General features: G+C 41.2%; 1 protein-coding gene across 1 annotated transcript in view; it reads right to left on the reverse strand.

The window, feature by feature from the left end:
* CAPN9 (calpain 9) overlaps positions 1-17747 on the reverse strand; it is a 361781-nt gene that overhangs the window by 204503 nt on the left and 139531 nt on the right. The window contains exon 6 of the mRNA XM_085612050.1: positions 1416-1499. Coding sequence (XP_085468176.1) covers positions 1416-1499 — 84 coding nt within the window. The remainder of the gene's footprint in view (positions 1-1415; positions 1500-17747) is intronic.

Genomic DNA, 17747 nt, shown 5'->3' on the forward strand with positions numbered 1-17747 from the left:
CTGCTATCTGCAGAACGATTCTTTTGATAATATATTGATTTCTTGCTTTGCCTAGCAGATGGTCTTAGGAATGGGTATCAAATGTGGTTAAAAGAGAACTTGATCAATACAAAATCTTCAAGGTTCTTACATCACGTAAAATGATATAGAGTAAATCTTAATGGAAACATTTAAGTAGTCAAAGGTAGGTATGAGAATCTGTTATGGATCCTGCTACCTTTATCCTACACTGACATTCCTGTTCCTGGGCTGGGATGTAAAAGAGGGAGGTGTGAGTAGACAACCTTGACGAATGCCTCAATTCAATCTATCATATTAAAAAATGCATAGTCTTTGACTAATTAAACAATATGTGAACTAATTCAACATGGACTAATTATCAATGCCCAATGGTAGTCCATGGCACTTCAGTACCGTCATCAAAAAAAAAATTTAATCTATCAAACTCGTTTTCTGCATCCAAGACATATAATAGGTCATTAATTTTCTTGGTAAGGGCTTTTAAATATGGTTGTAGTTTTTATGACAGAATAATTTTTATTCTGATGTCAATAACCAGGACTTTGCAATTTGGGTTCATTAAAATGATTGAGCATTTTTCAACAAGAGAGGTATTTAAATCAGCTTTGGGAATGAGTGTTATAACCTGATTATAGGTTATCTCTCGGTTCTCTGACTGTGTAAGGTTATGCACAGCTATAACAAATTGGGGGCGAGTGTGTGACGAAAGTTTGCAAATTCGAAACAATTTCATGAATGATAATAATATGCTTTCAAGTTGAATTTTAGGATCTCATTTATAGTGACTTGGTGATTCATTAACTCTTTCCAAACAGTTTTGCAAATGGTCCAAAAGGAACCCCTTTCCATTGAAAATCACCATGGCTGCTTCAGGAGGAGTAGTCAATGGTCCATGGGACCACTGTCTGCTCTCACTGCTGTTTTCAAAAAATGAAAACTTTTTTTTTATGGAACCAGATTCCTTTAAGGAACTGTTGATATTTTTCAGCCGTCAGGTTGGTCCAAAAAACTGGGAAAGGGCAACTTTTACAAATTCCCCCGTCAATGGAATGCGAATTATAAAATAAAAGGCATGAAATATGAAAGGCGACTTTGGTTTCACAGGTTTCAAACTTGTGATCGTACTGGCTGTGGTCAGTAGGGGCTGAGAACACTTATTAAAAAGTTTCGAAATATGTCAACATATAAATATAGGGGCATATTTCTCAGTCACACATCTTTAAGGACATATTCACAGTAAAGGAAACAAACTCTCACTAGCATAAATCAATTACTTAAATCCAGTCTACGGGTGACTGAATGCATATATCTAGTTCAATTCAACATTAGGCATCACTTTCAGGATTTGTCGGTAGACACATTGATACATAAATGAATAAGATGTTGGAACATACCTCATCTACTCCTGTAATGGAGTATGCATGACCTTTAACAAGGCCTTGCGGAGTTTTCGCTTCCGTTTCAGCTGCACTTGTGGTCTAAGGATACAGTAATTTAAATATTTGAATAAATGATCTCTACATTTACTGCCATATATTAAGCGATTGCTTAGATTTTGAAGCATTGTGAGCACAAAAATGAGCACTGACAGTGAAAGATGAAGTACATACTGGTATTTAGGAAGTATGATAAAAATGGAAATGTTTAGGCAGAATTATAATTTTTACCCAACTGGGCAGGTATAGAGAGAGAGAACTCATAGAATATGTAAATATCACATATACCCAAAGAGCTAATAGTTTATATTATCAACAAGCACATGTTGTCCTAATAAATATAAATAGTTCCCCAGGCAGAAGTATATGTATGGAAACAATATAAGCAAATTGAAAAACGGTATTAATCTGTGTTTAATTTGCAGTCGTGGTTTCCAGTAGTGGTTACTGACACTCATTTTTGGCCAGCTAATTAGAAAAAAAACGTTGTTGCTCTCTCTCCCCGGCGCTTGATTCTCAATGAAAATGTTTTTTACCTAAAGACTGACATCGAATTCAATAGTTTAATGCTGCATTCCAAAAGGTTTATTTTAAGGGATTCACATGGATTCTTAGGAGCAACTCTATAAGATAGTTTTAGATTTTCATGGGATTGTATTACCGGTGTGCCCTGGGGGCGCAACGGGCTTTCACGCATGCTTTGCATGCCCCGAGGCACTTTGGCATTCCAGAAGGGGCCGGAGGCACCTGTGCAGCCCCTTCTGTGATACCGATAGCGCAGGCGCATATAAAGCGCCATCGCTATCATTCGAGGGCATTCCCTCATTTGCATTGGGGTGTGGCCCCTTGCAAATGAGGGAATCTCTTTGCCTTTGTGCCCGCGCCATATTACAGACACGGGTGCAGAGGCAAAGAATCTGCCAGGAGGCGCACTGTCAGTGCGTCCCCTGATAGCAGCCCTCAGGAGAGGGGAAAGTGAGTCCCATGGACCCCCCAAGACATCCCTTTACAGACGTGTGCAGTCACTCACGGCACCTACCTGCAAGGAGATCTCAAATCCCCTTCAAAGTGCAGGCGGGCTGCAGCCGGGACTGTGAAACACGGATCGGCTTCAAAGCAGCCACTCCATATTTCACCGGAATGCACAGCACCCCGGGGGCAGCTTAGTCACTATAATGCCGCACCTTTTGAAAGGTGTGCCCAGCGCTAACCAGGAAAATGTGCAGCCTACCGTAATACGCCCCAGGAGTACTTACATTTTCAACATATACTGAAACAAAGCAGGCCATCTTGTGCATTTGCACAATTAAATTTTAATCGTTTTATCTTCTTCACAGTGAAGATATTTTATATTTAGGTGCACCTCTTTCCCTCTCTATTAAAGGTGAGATTGTTCCTTAAATCCTCTCCTTCTCAGAGCAGTTTGGGGGAAATTACCAGCAAGAGGTATGGGAATGCCCATAAACATACAGCTTTGCAGTTGTTCACCAACTTCTTGTGGGCCGAAAATGAAATGCACTATGTCCAGACCCTAATCCTAAACTCAATAATATTAACAATGCTCCCGACTGGCAAATTTGTTTTGCATTTATAAAAGAGATTCGTGAGCAGAAATTTCTACAGATCTACATTGTTTGAATCAGATCATGAAGGTTTCTGCCTGCAAATTATGTTTTTTTGCATCTTAGCCTTACTTATGTTCCAAAAACACATACATCTGCCCATTAGACACAAACATTATAAGGACAATTTCAAAAGGAATTTACTCACACAATGCACAAGCTTTTTAAAGTACACCCACATTTTAATTTCAGTTGCTGAATTAGAGTTTTTTTCTAAGTTTAAATCCCTGGTGCTGGAGGTAGGGATCCAGGGTGCTGCAGCACCCTCAAATTAACCAGGCTGGAGTTCAGAAGGTAGATGGGAAATAAATATGCCTTTACATTTTTTATCTTGCCATATTTGCTGTGCATTAAAAGACAGAGTTCAAAGGCCAGGCTATGTCTTCTGACAGATTGCTGCTTATTCTTTAAATAAGGAGATTGATGGTTACTTTTCGTTCTCTGATTGTAATGTGACAATCTTGCTGGGGTACAGGAACTGTATATGGAAAGGCTATAGGATGTTAATTTGTTTTCTAACACTACACATTTTAAATGAACTGTACAGATGTTTCAAAATATACCAGCAGTAAGGAAAGCACACATGAAGCACATGTTTTGGTAATTCTGAATTGTGAAGAAAGCTACAATTTTAATTGGACCAAAACAAATCAGATTCTTATATTGGTTTTGTGCAAAGGATAAACTTTTGCTGAATGAAGCCTGATTCATTTCAATGTGTGAAATCCTCCTTTAGACAAAGTGAGACCACTTAGAGAATGTAGTTCATGAAGTAAAAGCAGGTTTATTTCCAAGTACAGTAGGACCCATCCAATCCTACATCCAGCTCTGTACAAATCCAGTTTCTTTCTCCCAACCGCCCCAGTTATTAGAACCCACTTTAAACATAACATTCTCTAACCAAGGCAACAACTGAGAATTCCTACCCACGAGCACAGATAACCAGGTGCCACAGAAACATTACCATGACACCCAGGATACCACACACCTCCCCCCATTAATGGAAAACAGAAACATGTTTTGATGAAAAACCACAAACCAAACAGAAAAGAAAACAACACTAAATTACATAACATAATCCTTCAAATAATCCGGCCCCCTTTGAACCCTTGTGGTTTTGCGTTGAAGCTCAGACAGTATAGACTCATCTTTAGACATACTTTTCTGATCCACTTTAACATCCGAAAATACAAAAATCCTTCCCAAATCCCATATCTTGTGATCATGAGTCCCGACTGTATTATTAAACACTTTGACTACTTGCATAGGTTCAGAAAATTTCACTTTTGAACCAGGAAGTCTTACTACCACTGTATCTCCAACCTTAACCTTTGTTTGCTTAGCAGATTTCCTCACATCAAAATTCTCCTTCCTTTCTAAACACTTTCTTTCTTCTTTCTCTCTCCACTCTTCACCAGTATTTTCAAGTGGCCTAGAAAGATTATCACCCAGACGTCGAACCCAAGAGGGTTCTACCTGAGTACAAGGAGCTCTCCCTCTAAAAAGAACAAAAGGAGACTGACCCGTTGAGCTGTGAGGAGTCATCCTATAATCTTCAACTTTCCTCAGGACTTGATCTTTCCAATTTTTTCCAGAACTCTTTGCAATAGAAATTGTCTCCTTAATCACCCTGTTGAATCTTTCACCCATTCCATTGGTTTCAGGGTGATACAGGGAACACTTTTTATGCTTTATGCCTCTTTCCTTTAAAAATGTTTCCATCTCTTTCGAGACTAACTGCACCCCATTATCCGTCAGAATTGACTCTGGAAAACCTTCCCGACTCATGATATTCTCAAGAAACCTAATCACATGGACAGTTTCTATTCCAGATGTAAACTGTACTTCAGGCCACCTAGAAAATAAATCCAAAAGTACTATTATAAAATTCTGTTGACCATTGAAATGAATTGGACCCACAATATCCAGTGCTACATCTTTCCAAGGTCCCTTCGGGAGTTCCCTAATGACCATGGGTTGAACCCTAACAAGTTTAGACTTTTCACTAGTCGCACAGACCATACAGTCTCTAACCACCCTTTCAACTTGTAGATCCATACCAGGCCACCAATAAGTGGCACAAATTCGTTCTTTCCTCTTAGACATACCTGAGTGTGAAGCATGCGCCATATCAACCAGAGCCTTCCTCACCTCACACGGCGGTATTAAACGTGTACCACGTACTAAGACTCCATCACACACACCCAACTCATCCTTCACACCCTAAAACTTTATAGCTTCAAGTGACCCAGCAATTTTTTTGTTCCAACCATTCCTGATTAAAGACATCACTTCCGACAAGACAGGATCCTCAAACAACTTAAACCGCCACAGCTCCTCATCAATTACACCTCCAGCAACAAAACACACATGCGAATCGCACTCAACCCAATCATCCAGGTCTTCTTCATCACTGGACCCTTCAGCCAGTCTAGAAAGAGCATCAGCCACAGTATTCTCAATGCCTGGGATGTATCTCATTTCAAAGTCATACTCTTGAAGGGCTATGACCCACTTACTTATTCTCCCAGAAACCTGATCAATTTCCTTCTTCAAAAATATCTCACATAAAGGTTTATGATCAGATCTAACCAAGAATTTTGTACCCCACAAAAACTTCTTCAACTTCCGGATCGCCCAAAACACGGCAAGAGCCTCACGCTCAATCACCGAGTAGCGTGTTTCTGTATCTTTTAAACCTCTAGAAATGAACGTGATTGTTTCCAAACCTTCCTCACCTTCCTGTTGTAACACTGCTCCTAACCCTTTCACACTTGCATCCGTGGTTACCACAGAAGTCTTAGAAGGATTAAAGCCTTTAAGATTAGGTGCATTCTCAAGTTTTTCTTTGAGCTTAACAAACTCTTCCTCACACTCCCGAGACCATTTGAATTCCACTCCTTTCCTCAACAACGCCCTCATACTGGAACAATGTTCTGCAAAACCCTTCACAAATTTATTATAATATTCAGCCATCCCAAAAAACTTCATAAGTTCCTCTCTAGAAGAAGGAGGAGGCATGTGAGTAATCGTGTTAACCAACTCAGGCTTAGGAGAGATTCCTGCTCCTGAGATTGTGTGTCCCAAATAATGAATGGAGGAAGTTTCAAAATGACACTTTTCTAACTTAATGGTTAAATTGGCATCTTCAAGTCTTCCCAAAACATCATAAATAATTCTCCTATGCTCCTTGTGATCTTTGGCAAAGACTAAAATGTCATCTTGATAGACACAAACCCCATCACACCCTTGAAGAACTCTCTCCATTGCCCGCTGAAACACAGACGCCGCAGACACCAAGCCAAATGGCATCCGAACAAATCTAAACGTTCCAAAAGGCGTGATGAAAGAAGTCAAATCCCTTGAAGACATCTCAAGCTCAATCTGGTGATATGCAGAGGCTAAATCAATCGTGCTAAACACTTTCGGACCACCGAGTAATGTAAGAAGCTCTGAGATGTTAGGAAGAGGATACCTATCCACAATCACCCATTTATTCAGCTATCTCAAATCCACACACAAACGCAACGATCCATTGGCCTTGCGCGCGGCTACAACCGGAGCAAGCCACTCTGTGCTAGATACCTCTTCTATTATTCCACCATCTTTGAGCTTATCCAGCTCTTTCTTCATCTCCTCTCCAACTGCTAAAGGTACACTCCTCACTTTACAAGTAGAAGGTTGTGCATTAGAGAGCAACGGTATATTCAATTTGAAATCCTTTAGACACCCTAACTCCTCTCTAAACACCTTTGAAAATTTCTTTTTATGTCACTCACAACATTTTTATCGGCCTCCAAATGAATCGTTTGAATATTTTCCTTAAGAATGATAGGAGTGGGACTACTTGGATCTAACATGACTCCCAAATCCGCTTGATGAAACCAGCTGATGATACTGTCACCTTTCTGTGAAACAAACTTTTCCTGCAACATAGCGTCCACAATATTCAATTAAACCTACAAAATACCCAAACAGGGGTATGGGTTCACCCCCATATGCTAATGGACGTATGTCCGGTTTCATTAATTTGACTTTGCCAGCAAGTTTTGTTTGAAAGAACATTTTAGACACAATGGTAATCTTTGCCCCAGAATCAAAAAGTACCTTTGTAGATTCACCCTCAACTTGTATGACATCCAAAGGGCAAGATGTCGGTTCCTCATTCAAACCTTGCTGTACATCAGCTTTAATTTGGACCACAATTTTACCACATACAAAATCCTCTTCACAAGACTCTGTTTCAACAGCTTTGACATTGCTAGAGACAATTTTTGTTTTACAAACCACAGATAAATGACCCTTGCGCTTACACTTTGCACAAACCGCCTTTAGTGCCGGACATTTTTTCATCATTTGCATAATGTCCCAGCTTGTCACATCTAAAACACTTCGGCACAAATGGCTTTGATTTGCTTTTGAGACTATCATCCCTTCTCGGCACATCTTAACCAATGACACCCTCTTCAACCATTTGAACCGAAACTTTCACATCCTTCTTCAATGTGTCAACACACTTTACTGAATGTTCAATTCTTTTGGCCACCTGTAAAACCTCATCTAAGGAGGGTTCATCTCTTAACCAGAGTTCTTCACGAACTTTTTCTAAACTGCATCCCAACATGAACTGATCCCTTAATCTTTCCTCTAATAATTGATCAAATTTACAAGAAGAAGCAAGTTTCCTTAATTGTGTAACATACGCTTCAACCGACTCACCCTCATTCTGTAATCTTTTAGTAAATTGATACCTTTCAAGTATCGTACTAACCCTCGATAAATAATGATTATCTAGCTTCCTGATGCACACCTCATATTCATTCAAACCCCTTGCTTCCACTGCAGTCAAATCCGCCAGATGATCAAAAACATCTTGACCCTCCAAACCAAGACAATGTAGCAAAAGAGCGGTTTTCCGCTCTGCACCCAGATTCGCACCACAAACTTTAGCATACCGTCCAAAAACTTTCTTCCATTTTTTCCATCTGCTGGCTGGCTCACCAGGTTCAGATAAAAAAAACGGAGGAGCAGTCACATTCTGCATGTTTATACAAGTGAAAGTAAATTTAACACCCAATTGAAACTGTTAACATACGATGAAAAATGAACAAAATACTAAGTAAATATTACATCCCCAAATACATCACAAAGTGAATGCCCAAAAAAATGAATATGTAATTCTTGGGGATGAGAGTATATGCATACAATAAAAAAAATATTGAGAAAAGACACTCTTTAGTGAAACTGTCAAACTTTCCCAAAACCTGAATGCCCCCTCAAAAATCACGAGGAGAACGTTCTTGCATATAAATAGGAACAGTCGCCGCAAGAAATCAGTCACAGCGAGAGAACATACTACCTCTAATAAACTGGCAAACATTTCCAAGCATTTGCAACACCAAAACTGCGCTTGAAGTTCACCAGAAGCGCTTGAAGTTCCACCAAGATTAGCTGCCTCACCGCCGTATGAAAGGATCCGTCACAGCAAAAGATCAGTTACAGCGTGAGATTCAACCTCCTCTGATTGCCTCACCGCCGTGTGAAAAGGGTCCGTCACAGCAAAGATCAGTTACAGCATGAGATTCAACCTCCTCTGATGAAACAGAAGAACACACCACGCATGTGCGAAAACCGGACACTTCACTGGAAGTACCACACAGAGCGGCTGGCTCACGGCAAAATAAAGAGTCTTTAACTCCGCGCATGCGTGAACAGACCAACCAAAAGAAAGAGTCTTGAACACTGCGCGTGCGCGAACAGAACAATCAATCAGAACGCACACCAGGACTGACGCCGTTCGATCCAAACACTGTCAGGAACGCACACCTTCCAAGACGCTATTGATCACTGAATCTCCCTGCGAGATTCCATTGCGTCACCAGTTCCACCAGAAGCTTGACAGGTGAAGAGCTCTTCCGCGGCAACGATGAACTCCCACGTCCAACGGGCAGCAACGCGCACAAAGAGACTCTACTCGAGATTCAAGCTCCAGAGCAGCAAACCACATCAGCAACACGACGCTGCACTCCGGTAAACTCCTTTGCTTTTTTCAATAAGTAATCTTCTTTCAAAGCGCGTGTAATTCAAATCAATATTTACCATTAAGGGCGAGCCCGTGACAATATTCAAAATAGAAGTGTTTCAGTTTCTCACGGCGAAGAGCTCCCAGCCCCTAATGTCCTTTACTCAGTTCCTCTAGAGTGTTGTGGGAGTTGGGTCCTCCTTCAATTCCGCTGCCGACTACGCCAATGTGAAATCCTCCTTTAGACAAAGTGAGACCACTTAGAGAATGTAGTTCATGAAGTAAAAGCAGGTTTATTTCCAAGTACAGTAGGACCCATCCAATCCTACATCCAGCTCTGTACAAATCCAGTTTCTTTCTCCCAAACGCCCCAGTTATTAGAACCCACTTTAAACATAACATTCTCTAACCAAGGCAACAACTGAGAATTCCTACCCACGAGCACAGATAACCAGGTGCCATAGAAACATTACCATGACACCCAGGATACCACACAATGTTAAATGTGCTGTCTGTAAATGGCAGTACACTACCACACCATGCTTTGATAATATATTTGAGATAGAATGCTCCAAAACGCACCATTGGCTACAGACTAAACCCCTACCACTCTCTTTGTGAACAGGCGTGGCTCATTTGTTAGACTTGTTGTCTGTGTGATTCTTGGATTTTTCACAAGCCCTGTGACTTCAGCGATGGCAGCACACCCACTCAACAAACTGTTCCAGCACAACTGGTTTAACTACATTTTTATCTGTCTTTTCATAACAACAAACACAGAGAACTGCAAAAAAAGAAACTCCCTTCCCTTCCTCCCAACTCCCCCCACACTAAACTCTCCCATTTGTATCCCCTCCCTCACCCTGTTCCTACTTCCTTATTTAATTTCTTTTTACAGTCTTGCAGGTTGCACATTATGATTTTATTTAGCTCACAAATGGTGTGTTAGTTGGTAGCAGGCTCTCAGATCGTTTTAGAACTGGGTTCTAGTTTAATGCTCCCTAGAACATTTAGCTATCTGAGTCTCTTGGGGCAGGATAATACTTTAAAATCTGGACCCCGATGTTTTCTGAAATCTCTCTCCTGATCATGAACAATTTTTAAAAAAGTTTTTCCCATCCCCAACACCCACCAGTTTGTCCTCCGATATATTTCAGTGGACCCTGCCGACTGCCCCAGACAGCGATGTGGGCTTTTGTTTAATACCTTTTTACTTTTTACCCGATTTAGAGTCTTTATAATCTGGTCACAGCCATTTGAAAGGCAAGTAAGCATATTTAAAAGGCGTCATGATGTATCTAAATTTGGTGAATATGTATTTCTTTCTGAGAAAGAAGCTCAATTTTAAGGAAAGTTGCATGGTAATGATTAACTAGTTGTATGATCCCGATAATCAAATGGCTCTGTTGATATACATTTGGTTTGTGGCTTTTTATAGGAAATGAACGTTTGCAGTTAAATCACCCCATATCAGCAACTGCTTGCAACGTCGACAGATTATACCCCTAAAGGCTCAACCGTACATTATAGTTATTGTGCTATGCCACAACTTAATTGTGGACATTAAATATACATTAACTCAAGTGAAACTCCAAAATATCACCTATTGTAATAAGGAACTTTATAATCACTGATGTAGGAGAAACTACTAAAGCTTCAAATCTTCCATAGTTCCAGAAGTACAATGTACAGTTTGGACTGAATGACTTATGCTGATGGTTGTTGAACCTTATACTGATGTTATTGACCGTTCTGAACCCCATCATCTGGTCTTTGTAGTGCAGATCCTGAAGGTCCCCAACAGTCCTACATTTGTTCAGTGCTGTAGGTGTTAAGCATAATTCAGCCTCAATTTCCTACCAGCTTTGGCATTACCAAATGGATTTGCGTTCCTAGTTCTAGTTACTGGCAGACATATTGAGAGTTGCTGGACTGGTCAACAATTTTCTTAGCATGAGAGAATTTACCTTTTTGACAGATTTCACCCAATTATTTATTCTTGTCATCCGGTATTTTGACTACTGAAGTAATTGAAGCCTTCTGACCAGACCCCTACTACACGGGCTGTGATCTGAGAAGAAAGCTGTTTTTGTATAATGTTTAGAAAGCTGAAATTTCAGTAAGTCAACCAATGCTTAATTTGTAAAATATTAAGTGCCAGGAATCTGACCAGGAGGCCACTGAAGCTTTTACCACCCATCGCCCTCGTCATCTCTGCCAAAATAACTACTTACCACTTCTCTCGCATATAAATGCGACAGATCAGATTATTCCAGGTCCCCAAAGCTAAAGGAAGGGCTGGGGAGGCAGGTATGAGCAATTTTAATGTATCTTGTGTTCCTAAACAACCGTTGTTCAGCTCAGCTCTAAATTAGATGAGCAGAGCCACCATGTGGTAGACTGTTCTAAGTATGGTGTTGACAATTAGGTGCCGGTGCCGAGCACTGGAAACCAATTAAGTGCAGGTGCTGAGCACCAGAAACACCGGCTCAAATTAAGCACTGAAGTCAACTGATGATACACAATTATTTTGCTCAGCTGAACTAAGGTTAGTTCTGGGGTACTAGAGTGAAGGCAATATTATCCCCACTTGTGCCTAAAAGATAATGTGCAAAAATGCCCATGTTTTCTGTAGCACGATGCAAGGCTTCTTTTAAAAATGCAACATCGATAAAAAAAGCTTAATATAAACTTATTTTAGTCAAATACTACAAGCCTCAAATATGCAGTGTATACGCAATGCAGTCTGGGATGAGCAATGGAATAATTAGATGTGGATTATCTATATGATTTATAATTTTTTTAAATATACCCTGCCTGGAGCTTAAACACATCATATAGAAAAAAAAATTCTTTCAAGAAGCTATAATACGTTAGTTATAAAGAGCTAATTGCGCAAACAGTAGATACATTTTGTGGTATATAGCTACCAATATGTTAACTGACAAATGAATGGTTTGAATAAATTGATGTTAAATACTGATCACGTGGAGTAGATCTTATTTCCCCCAAACGTGTGTGATTCATACATAATTGTTGGCTGGGACCATAGGTGTAATGCTGGTGGGATTGTGAAATTTTTATAAGCATCCAGATCTGCGCTGTTGTCAGAATGAAGCTATTCGGGAACCCTGCAGAGTATTACCATACACCTTGCATATCTCCCCTCCCACCCCCTTCAAAAAAGATCCAGCTGCTGATTGGGATGCCGATAAATTCCAAGCTTGTCATTATAAATAAAGTCAAAGCTGATCGTCTGCATTATTAGACCACATATCTGCTGGCTATTCAGAATGTAGAGCACTTTTCCTGTTTGTGCCATGGTTCACCGTTAAACAGGTGGGCTGGGTTCAGACCGGGAAAGTGCGCCCTATTATATTGAATGTGCTGACGTCAGGGCAGTCACAAACATGCGCTGCCCTCAGGGTGGCACATTCAAGAGAAATACAATGCAGCTGTTTAAAAGCTGCTCCGTGTCTCTCTCTTCCGACGACAACCTGCCTGTACTTTTAAGAGAGATTAGAGATCCCCTTGCAGGTGGTTGCAGTGAGTGACTGCACCTGCTTGCAAGGGGGTCTCTGGGGGATCCATGGGACCCCCTTTTATCCATCCAGAGGGAAACCTTTATTGGTGCACTTTCAGTGCGCCTCCAAAAGGCAAGTTTGGCTCTGCACTCACGTCAGTAATACATGTGGGCACAGAGGTAAAGAGATTCCCTCATTTGCATGGGGTTATACTCCCATGCAAATAAGGGAGCGCCTGCTAATGATAGCTCTGGCGCTACATGTGCGCCTGCGCTATCTGTATTACAGAAGAGCCAGCACAAGCGTTTGCGGCCCCTTCTATATTACCAAAGTGCCCCGAAGGTGATACAAAGTGGATGCAAACAACCGTTTCGCCCCCAGGGCAGTTCTGTAATACAGCCCTTAATATCTTTTGGGATTTGGCTTCCCCTATATGTAATATTCTTCCTCAAGACTTATGCACATGTTGGCTTTTAGGAAGACATTTAAACATTATTGTACTGCCGTATACACTGCTGACCATAAATCATTTTGCTAATAAAAACAGCAAAATTAAGACACATTCCCATGCCTCTGGGTTTAAACCATGGTGCATGGCAACACCAAATGCAATGGTAAGTTACAGGCATTCTGCTCACCTTAAAGGAAACCATTTGCATCTGCACTTGATCGACTCGTAATATCTTGGTGCCTCCACAAAATGGTGGGTTCTTTACAGATGTACAGAAAGATGGATACTAGTCTTGACATCAGCCCTCGCTGAGCCTCTGGATCTAACTGGCCTCGGTCCTTGAATAGAACCAGAGTGTTCATTTGAGGTTTCTGACTCCATATAAACTTCTAGCTGCTTCTGGAAGCTTTGCTTTAATAGTGACCCTTGCTTCGAATGAGGTAATTCTACACTGAGCCAAGTTAACCAGGTGGTACCAATGCAATGTTCTATCTCCATGAAAACAACTTGGGGCCCGATTGCGATGTCGTTCGGAAGGCCTCCGAATCAGATTTGGCTTTCCTGGATCTGATTTGTAGCATTCATTTCCGACCGAATCGTACACAGGTCCGAACGACCAAGTACGATGCGAAGATCTTGTACGCCTCGACCGAATTGTTTGCGGACCCAAACCGGTCTGTACGACTGGTTCGTAGCTGAATTGTGCCGCGCAACGGAGCCGAATTCCGAACGAGCGAGTACGATGCACGATTTGGACAACTGCTTCGCCTCAGTGAGATGAAATGGCTGTTGGAATCGTACCTTGAGGACCCGTAGCATGCCCCCTTTCACCCGGGGGCCTCCGAATCTGTCACTGGGGTGAGCCCATGCGTCCCCGCGATACAGGCATGCACAGTGTGTACGCTTTTCCCCACCCACACCTTTTCTGCTATGGGAGCCCGTGTACGTGTCTGTACACAGGCTCCCATAGAGTTCAATGAGAGTCTGACAGAACCGAGTCCGTAAGCATACGGCTGCATCGTACTTGCTCGTTCGGAGCCCCGGAGCACATTTCGCTCTGAAGGCCCTCTGGATCCGAGTAGTACAGAGTGATTTCCTAGCGAGATCATAATCAGGCCTTTGGACATTACTTTCTTTTGCACATAGTTTCTGCTTTCCTCTAGTCTAACATACTTACAGTTACTCCCACAATGAAACAACCCTTACTCTGCAGAGTTACCTTCAATGGCTATTAGCTGAAAAAAGGTAAAGATCCCACACTAGCTATTAATGTGACTGGATCTCTATTTTTCTCCACACCAACACCATACTTTATGCTCTTGCCGAAAGGTTCACAATATTTCAGATAATTATTACAGATTTCAAGTCATTTGCATGAACCACTATTACTGCTTTCATCATATGCAATCACAGCAGCCCCAAAGATAGCTTTGAATCACTGATGGCCCCTATGGAATAATGATTCAATTAGCCCAGCTGTAACTTGCTTCAGCCATATTTTTGCTCATGCTAAAAAATGCCTCCCTTTCACATCTTGGTGACAAGATGAGAAACTGTTGATAGTTGTTTACATTTTTGCTACATCTGAAGGCCATCTTCTTCATTTCTCATGATCTTAGTCTCTGCACACCTCTATGCTCCCTTTCTTTGGTTGTGACCACTTTTCTCTATGACAGAACCGTCCGTATGCACCTATGAATTCTTGCCCTGCCTCTGATTGCTAGGTGCTCTTTGTTCCCAAGAATTCTAGTGGAAATCCAGGCCGGCTAGAACTTTGATTCATAGATTACATGTAAAAAAATTTGTTTCACAATTATTTTGTGAGAAGATTTTCTTTGACACAGTTCTAATACACAATCATGGGTGACAACTTACTTTTTGAATACGAATGATTTTTTTGATGAATCTAGTCGTAAATGATCAATTATTAATGTTTACTTGAAATTATTTTTATCAGAGATTTAGAAGTGTGTTTATTAATGTAGTTCAGTTGTGCCTCATGTTTACAGGGATAACATTTTTTTTTAAATATGGATGCTGATTTGGTGTTCAAAAAGACAAATAAAAAAGAGAAGCAGAATAATGATTTTGATGAGGAGGCACATTTTTTCTTAATGAGGCTTTGAATTCTACATCTCCTCCATATATAGTAAGACCAGTGAGGACAAGTGACATCAGCTCAGAACCAGTACAAAGAGCGCTGATGCAGACAGCGATGGTTGTGTAACGCCCTGAACGTCTCAGGATCGTTTAACAGACACGATAATGAGAACGCAACCACTGGTGAAGGTTTAGTTATTTTAATGAAGGCAAAAATAATACAAGGAATAAACAAAGGTTATAGTCACTGGAATCCTCCAGGCTAAGTACGTTACCAGCCCACAGCACGGATGGTCCTAACCGTCCTCTGCATATACGCCGATCCCGGCGTATGCCAACAGAGGGCAGAAATGAAATGGCCGACAATGCCAATCGGTAGGCTGTGAGGGGCACGAAGAGTGTTGGGGAGAATCGAGGAGTCAGGGAAACACCCAGCCGGGGTCTCTACCTGAAGGGAGCAGCCGCTCAACCTCTTCCTCAGACTGCACCGGGACGCGGAGTCACCTCCTGGTGATGCGTCACCGATACCCCAATCACAAGCAAAGAAGACTGAACCGAGAGCAGCCGCTCGATCGATCCTGTGGACTTCCGAGTCTGTAACGCGGCAAACACCTCCTGGTGTGCGTTACAGCTGGCAGTCCCTGTATCTCTGGTCGGGCTGGGAGTTACGACTCCAACCAGCAAAAGCGCCACTGCGCTTTGACTCAGCCGAGTCAAAAAGCGAAGCTCAATGGTTATCCGGTAGAGCTTCCGGGTCCTTCACAGGTGACGATGGGGCAAGACACGGCCCAGGGAGTAACGACTCGACCTACCTCCGTTCTTGCCTTACTGGAGCACCACTCCGGAACACTGCTCTTCACTAAGCAGGTACGTCGGTGTAAACACAATATCCGACAGCGTTGTACCTCCCGGTTTCTCCCTTTATAGGGCGTGTTTTCCTTGAGTTATGTAACAGCTCTCCTGTTTACATAAGGGCGTGTTTTCCTTGAGTTATGTAACAGCTCTCCTGTTTACATAACCTCTCAACCGCTAAGCATCCTGGGAGATGTAGTCCGTTTTTCGCTGGTTACCGTTTTCCTCCCCTCGCATGACAGGAATTCTTGACAGGTTGCTCTGTCTAGCCCAAGGGAAGATACGCAATTTGGGTGTACAGATTAAAGCTTCCACACCTGTAAGAACAACTGTAGCTGAAAAAGCTACTAAAGAAATCTACATTGGTATTTAAAAAAATTGAATGTGGTGAAAGGTTGCAGAGAAATGTTGACTTAAATAGGTTATTGTCTTACAATGCTGATGGAATTAGATATTTGATTAGAGAAGCAGCCAGATGTGCAAATGAAGCACCTAATAAATTAGATCAGTTGGGTGATGAATTAGAGTTTGACATCAGCAAGATGGAAAAATGTGAAACGAAATAAAAAAATGGATTTGACACATGATGAAATTAAAGAGATGGGTTTAATTACATTGATAGCCCATATTAAAATAGTTAATTGAGAAAACAAGGGATTTGGGTGATTTGAAGAAATATTGAGAAAGATGGAAGAAAAGGACAGCAAATAAAAAGAGGATGAAAGGGACAGAAGCTAGAGTGAGAGCTGTCTCAAGTGATTTGGAAATGAGGCCCAGAGCAGTTTTAGAGTTTTTCTTGAGAGATGTTCATGGAGGGAATTTGTGCATGGGCTATGGACACATTTACTAATAATTTCACTAAATCTAGAGAGGATCCAGTAAAATGGTATGAAGAGGTACACACATTTACACACATTTCTCAGATGCTGTGGACTGATTTAAATATGCTGTTTGAAATTGTTGCTCCTAGTCACTCGTGGTTTGAGTATAAGGCTGTTGTTGGATGGCTTACACAAGAACCAACTAAGTTTAGGCCTAGTGGTGTTCCTTCTGAAGAGGTAAATACCAAATATAAGAATTTGATAGAGTACTTTAAAAAATGAGTTCCTAAGAAGGATATAAATTGGAATCAAATGTTGCGAACTACAGAAGAGCCGAAAGAGTCAGTGCATTCCTTTTATGAGATGCTTATGCAGATTTTCAAGAGACATCACGGAGTGATGTCCTCGAAAAAAATTGTGCCAGTGGATTTGTGTCTGCTTGCATGATGGGTTTGAGGCCAGGTAGATGTAATTACATTCAGCATAGTGAATTGCAATGGCAGGCAAAAAGTATAGAAGGATTTTGAAATTGGCAAAATATGGTAGAGACTATATTAATGCAAAACAAAAAAGAATTAAGGAGAAGTTGATGAATTAGAAAAGCAAGTTGATGAATTAGAAAAGCAATTAGAATAAAGCTTTTGAAAACAAATGGGTGCAAATATGAATTTTGTTCAGTCAGGTATGAATGGAGTGAATTAAATGCAGATGCAAGGTGGTAGTAGTGGTGACTATCACTGTGAATGTTGAAATGACGAAAATAAATACAGCTTGTCACTTCTGGAAGATTGGGCACTGGAAGAGGTAGTGTTGTCAGAATCCCAACATAAATCAGGAAAATATGGAACATCTTCCACAGATGCAGAGAAAAAATGTGAAGGTTCCAAATATGCAGAAT

This window comes from Triturus cristatus, chromosome 6, assembly GCF_964204655.1.
Source record: "Triturus cristatus chromosome 6, aTriCri1.1, whole genome shotgun sequence".
Taxonomy (NCBI): domain Eukaryota; kingdom Metazoa; phylum Chordata; class Amphibia; order Caudata; family Salamandridae; genus Triturus; species Triturus cristatus.